We start from the raw sequence: 5,978 nt of genomic DNA on the forward strand, positions 1-5,978 counted from the left end.
CCAGGGGGCGCCGCGCGCGGAGGAGGGAGGGGGGAGGGCGAGTCACGAGACGGCCGCAGCTGTTGCCGGCAAGCCCGGGCAGCATTCCGGGGAGGGGCGCGGCCATTGGCTGAGGGCGAGCACCGCGGGCGCTCCTATTGGCGGTGGCGGGGAAGGCGGGGCGAGGACGTCTTTAAATGCGGCGGCCGAAGCCTAAGCTCGCACTTTCCGAGCCGGGGAAGCCGCGGAAGCGAACCGGGACCGCCAGCAGCCGAACGCCGCCGGGACATGCTCGCAGCCTGACTGACCGCAGGTGGCCGCCGCGCCCGGGACACGAATGAAGAAACAGCTGCTCCTCCTGTTCACACACCGGGGACTCGTCAGCCGAGGGGGCCGCAGGGGGAAGCGTCGCCGAAAATGGCCTCGTTCAGCATCCGCGCCGCGCGTCCCGAGGACTGTCCCGAGCTGCTGCGACTGATCAAGGTGCGGGCGGGATGCGGGGGGGCAGCGCTGCCCGGGGCCGCAGCAAAACAAAACAAGCTCTTGCGCAAGGGACGGGGGTGGGGAGAGGCCGCTCACATCCTCCTTCTCTTCCAGGAACTGGCGAAATATGAGGACATGGAGGACCAGGTGGTGCTAACTGAGAAAGGTAGGGAGAGTGCAGGAGCTCACCCGGTTGGCGGCCGAGTGACAGCGCCTGTGGCTCAGGTGCGCGTGTATTCTGCTTTTCTAGAGCTGCTTGAGGATGGTTTTGGCGAGCACCCTTTCTACCACTGTTTGGTTGCAGAAGTGCCTAAAGACCAGTGGTCGTCTGAAGGTAAAGCTTCCTGATACTTATTTTTGGACGCTAAATACACAGAAGCATCATTTGCTTAATATTAATGATTGTAGATGAGGTTCCACCAGTGGACTGGGGTAGGAGGACTAGGTTAACTGATAAAATTCAATAATGTATAGTGATACTCTGCTGAAGTGGTTGCTAATCCTGGAAGCATGGGAGATCAGGTATAACATAATGTGCTTGACTCCAATTATTAAATGGCTTTTCTTGTTTGACCCTGACTTACCTTTATGTAATTCTGTTAAATCACATTTTTTTCTTTAATTTGTCCCCAATCTTCAGGTTACAGTCTCTAGCTTCGCCATGTACATGGCCCTTCTGTGTACATGGATGGGCGGGGAGGTAACTAAAAGATCCGTTACACAATAAAGTAGATGATCATAATATGAGGTAAGGCCTACAGGGACAAGTGCTACTCCCAAACCTTTACCAAAGACACAGTAGATGGCAGAAACCTGTTTGCACGCTTCTCTTAGAGCATGTGCAGAGTGTTATGGCAGATGTAGTTAAAATACTCAGGGTTTATGTCCAAGTGGGCTCTTGTTGGAAGAGTTGGTTTCTCTTCTCTCTTGAGCCAGAGTTACAATTGAAGCTGCTACTTTACTTATCTTGACTTACTGCTGCTGAAGGCAAAGAAAACAGCATGATGCTCAGTGGAAGCATAAATGGAAGTGCTTGAAATGCTGCTGTGAAGGTGGCCTGTAAATAGGCCTTCTGGCACAGTAGTTACTGAGGAATATACTTGGAAGGATCAGGGTTTGACAGATTATTCCTAAGGGAGCAGAGCTGGGGCAATCATCTAGATTGTGAGCTGCTGTGTAAAGTACTTGTTTTCCAGACTGGAAGTGAATCAGTAGGGTGTGCATTATTTTGTACAAAAAGGCCATGTTTGTACTTACTGTGACAGTGCTTTTGAGGATTTCAGGGTATGAACAGAGCTATCTTTTTTTTATTAGGCTGATAAAAATTTGTCAGAACTTGTGTTTACAATTGTGTGCTTATTTTCAAACTTCAATTTTAATTGTAACCTAGTATCAAATGTCTGCATGTCTCAGAATCTGTATGTTTAAACATGCATGTAAAACTTAAGGTATTTTTACTTTGAGAGTTCTATCTGGCTGAAGTTACACCCTTTGTTTCAGAAACATGCGTTGTGGGCTTTGCCATGTATTACTTCACTTATGATCCATGGATTGGAAAACTGCTGTACCTTGAAGATTTTTATGTGATGGCTGAGTACAGAGGTACCTATTGCAGAATTAGATGAGTTACTACCCATAGAGCTTCTGTAGATTTAAAACTTAAGCTTCTTGTTTTTTGGTTTTTTTTAGGACTTGGTATTGGGTCAGAAATTCTGAAGAACTTGAGTCAGGTATGTCTAAGTGCTAAGTCTAAACAAGAATTAAAGGAGGTGGCGGGACTCTAGACAGCTTAAAACATTGCTTAGAGTCTGGTAAACTGTGAGGAATGCTGCAGTGGCTGCTGGCATGAACTCAGTGACTTGTGGTGGTGTGCAGTTGTGAGTAATGTGGCTGGTTGTCCCTGGGGCTGTCCCTGGGCACTGTGACCGTGTGGCATTGGTTTGCAGGTGGCTGTGAAGTGCCGCTGCAGCAGCATGCACTTCCTGGTGGCCGAGTGGAATGAGCCCTCCATCAGGTTCTACAAGAGAAGGGGCGCCTCAGATCTGTCCACCGAGGAGGGCTGGAGGCTCTTCAAGATTGACAAGAAGTATCTCTTGAAGATGGCAGCAGAAGAGTGAGAGATTATTCATTCCAGCAAATAAATGTTTTCTGCGAATATACGTGCTCTCTGAATAAACTTCTTGCTTTCTGTGTATGTACAGTTTGTAGTGGAATAAAGTAGTGTGGATGCTAACAATGACAGTGCAGGTGTGGTTATAGAGCAATGGTACTGTGATCTGGAGCTGAGGCATCTGTGAAGTTCAGTATGTGCTTGTGTGCATCCTTTACCAGTGTGGCCTTGTAATCCCTGTATATGGAGACTTCATTCTTGTAAGTGTCATTCAAATGTGTACAATGTACACACTGGTAGGGTTTGTTTTAATTATTGCCTTTTATAAAAATAAAATAGTGTTTTCACTTCATGGCAGTAGTATTGACTTCAATTCTTATATAAAGTTTTCCATCAAAAAACACACAGATTAACAAAAGACTGGATTGGTGTCAGCCTTCTCACAAGTTAAATGATTTACCATGGTCCCAGTGGGATAAAAGGGCACTTGTGTGCCTGTGGCACCTGACTGTTTGAAAGGGTTTGAGATCAACCCCTGGTGGTGCAGGGCATTCTGCCTTGTGACCTGTATTTTTAGATACAACTGGAGTCCCTAAATGAGGTTGCTGCTCTCTGGACAGCTGACCCAGAAAGTCCAGAGCTTGGGACTGCCTTCCTTGGGCCTTACCTGCAGAGCACCTCAGCTGGAAGGGCATAGCCTTGAAGGGAAAGATCCATCCTGGTGTGGTTTCAAGGCCTGAGTAACAAAAAATTGGTTCTGACTGGTCATGTGAAATGAAAGTATATTTACAGCTCAATTATGTGATTCCTAAACCACCACACTCAAATGCTTCAGGTGGAATGTGTTTCTGATCATGATTTCACATCAGGCTCAGCATTTCTGCTGAGCCTCAGTGCTGTGCTGAGCTGTAAGTGCTGTGTTAAGCAGTAGGAAACCAGCCCTCTGCTTTTTAGCCTTTGTACAGTAGAAAGTGAAAGCAATGCTGCTCAGCAAGTTTTTCGTTGTCTTTGAAACAAATTAACAACTTTGCAGTACTGTTTGCACATCTCATAAGCTGATGATGAAAGTGGATGCTTGCAAACTTTGTGCTGCTCTCCTCTTGCTCTCTGGAAACCCTGCAATAAAAGGCTTTTTTGGCCAGCATTGCTTTCACTTCAAAGAAGGGAAGAGACTTAGCTGCCTTGTAACATAAACTGGTTTAAATAAAACAAGGTTTTAAACCTGTTGGTCACTGCATAAATCATGTGTCACATGGAGGATGTTTCCTCATCCTAGAGAGCAGTGGGCACTGACTGCTTCAGCCATGGGAAATGCTGAACTAATTTTAAGAAAAAGGTATCACTGCCCAGGGCCAACAGAGAGCTGTGCATGAAACTGTTCTTATTTTCTGTTTTGTTTTTGTTTTTAGCTTATGTGTAGTCAGCAGTGTGCCAGCTCTGCCCAGGTGTGAGGTTTGGCTATCAGCTGTTGCTTCAAGAGTGAAAACACTAATACAAAATACAGGAGCTCTTGGAGGAGAGCAGAAGCTAGCTCTTCCTTGGAGTCATTGGTGGACAAGAAGCTCAGCATTGTCTTGGCAATGTGCACTTGTGGCCCAGAAAACCAATGAAAGCCCATGTCCTGGGCTGCATCCAAAGCCCTGTGGGCAGCTGGTCAGGGGAGGGGGCTCTGCTCCTCTGCTCCACTCTGGTGACACCCACCCAGAGTGCAGCATCCAGCCCTGGGGTCCCCAACATCAGAAGGATGTGGACCTGCTGGAGTGAATCCAGAGGAGGCCATGAAGATGATCAGAGGGCTGGAGCACCTCTCCCATGAACACAGACTGAAAGGGCTGGAGCTGCTCGGTCTGGAGAAGAGAAGGCTCCAGGGAGACCCAGCAGCTTTCAGTACCTAAAGGGGAAAGCTAGAGAGGGACCTTTCACAGGGGCAAGAGGGCTTTAAGCTGTAGGAGGGCAGGTTTAGACTAGCTAGTAAGAAGACATTTTTACTGTGAGGGTAGTGAGGCACTGGAATGGGTTGCCCAGAGTTGTGGATGTCTCATCCCTGGAAGATTCAAGGCCAAGCTGGATTTGAGCAATGTGGTCTAGTGGGTGACATCCCTGACCATGGAGGAGCTTGGAAGGAGATGGCCTGTGAGGTCCCTTCCAACCCAAACCATTCCATGGTTCTGTGATATGGTTCCAGGGCTTATCTGGACTAACTCCAGCTGGACTGAGAATGGAATCTGTCATGAAAATTACCTTGATTGAGCAGGTCAGGTTCTGCATAAGAAACATCCCTTTCCAGTGTAGGAGGTAATGTAGAATGCAATCTTATCCCCCAATGAGTTGCAGCTGGACCCTATTACTAAAGATTAGGAGCAGGCTGGATGATAACAGGCCACACCTGTAACCAATAAGAACTAGTGGTACAAAAGAGGAGTCAGAGAAGTCAGAGAAGTCAGATGGCTGCTGCAAGAACCAGGAATAGTCAGTGCTCAAAGGAGCTGCCTATGAGAAACATCAAGGCAGTATAAAACTCTGAGGACATGGAACCCTTGCACCATAATGATGAAAGAACTCTTGATATATTAGGCAACATATAATGATAATAGAACTGTTGTAATATATGAGACAATTCCAGGACTGCCCCAGTCTGTGCAGCACCTCAGCAGCTGTGGCAGCCTTCACACCACACACAGCAGCCTGAGGCTCAATCCTTCTCCTACCCAAAGGGAGTGGAAATCTGTTTCTCACTTGGATGAAGATTAAATGACAGGCTACAAACCTCCCTACCCTTGCTGCTACCCTGTTCTCTACTGGAATTCAGTAGGCCAAAAGAAGTGAGAATAAGCATAGCCAAGGAATCAGCCCAAGAGCTGGTGATGGAGGCAGAATGGGAAAGAGGAGATGGTCTCTAGCAGTTCTCACTGAGCATCAGGGTGTTATGTCTTCTCCTTGGTGAAGATGTAGTAACTTCACTGGTTACTCTGTAAGCTACATTAACCTCATCTCATCTCCTGCATCTCAGTCCTAGTGCAATCTGTTGTGAAGTTATTTTAAGCTTGTGCTTCTGGCTCCATTTATCAGACCAGAAGGTGATTGCTAGTAGAGTAGTTTAAGAGTGGTTTTATTTTGAAATTAACAGTTCATTAGATATCTAGGGCAGGCCTGCTTAAATCTCAGGCTCCAGACTTCTGGAGCACAATAAAGCTATCAAAGCTGCATGACTGAATGGAACAAGCTAACTAATTAGGCATCATAATTAGAAAAGTAAGCAGCTTAGTCAAATTTTCAATCAATTTAAATTTGTTTATCATATCTTGTTTGTCTTCTCCCTATGTGGCTTACCATTGCATTTTCTAAATGAATTCTGATGGAATGGAGTCTCAGGCAGTCACAGAAAACAAGTGAGGCAGTGCTAAAT

At 46.6% G+C, this 5,978-nt stretch overlaps 1 protein-coding gene across 1 annotated transcript; it reads left to right on the forward strand.

The window, feature by feature from the left end:
• The first annotated feature begins 216 nt into the window (after window positions 1-216).
• SAT1 (spermidine/spermine N1-acetyltransferase 1) lies at window positions 217-2,924 on the forward strand. Its single transcript, XM_054272246.1, has 6 exons — window positions 217-462; window positions 577-628; window positions 713-796; window positions 1,963-2,064; window positions 2,152-2,192; window positions 2,409-2,924. Exons 1-6 carry the CDS (start codon window positions 397-399, stop codon window positions 2,577-2,579), a joined length of 516 nt encoding a protein of 171 aa, XP_054128221.1. The 5' UTR covers window positions 217-396; the 3' UTR covers window positions 2,580-2,924.
• Window positions 2,925-5,978: the final 3,054 nt, after the last annotated feature.

The sequence above is a fragment of the Melozone crissalis genome, unplaced genomic scaffold (genome assembly GCF_028551555.1).
Source record: "Melozone crissalis strain CALT ecotype California unplaced genomic scaffold, PUWL_Pcris_2 ptg000013l_1, whole genome shotgun sequence".
Classification (NCBI taxonomy): domain Eukaryota; kingdom Metazoa; phylum Chordata; class Aves; order Passeriformes; family Passerellidae; genus Melozone; species Melozone crissalis.

Bases quoted from the DNA above. Each gene is read 5' to 3' on its own strand.
- SAT1 (XM_054272246.1), top strand. From the start codon at position 397: ATGGCCTCGTTCAGCATCCGCGCCGCGCGTCCCGAGGACTGTCCCGAG. The intron at 797-1,962 runs GTAAAGCTTCCT...CCTTTGTTTCAG, and splicing joins AGACCAGTGGTCGTCTGAAG to AAACATGCGTTGTGGGCTTT. The intron at 2,065-2,151 runs GTACCTATTGCA...GGTTTTTTTTAG, and splicing joins TGTGATGGCTGAGTACAGAG to GACTTGGTATTGGGTCAGAA.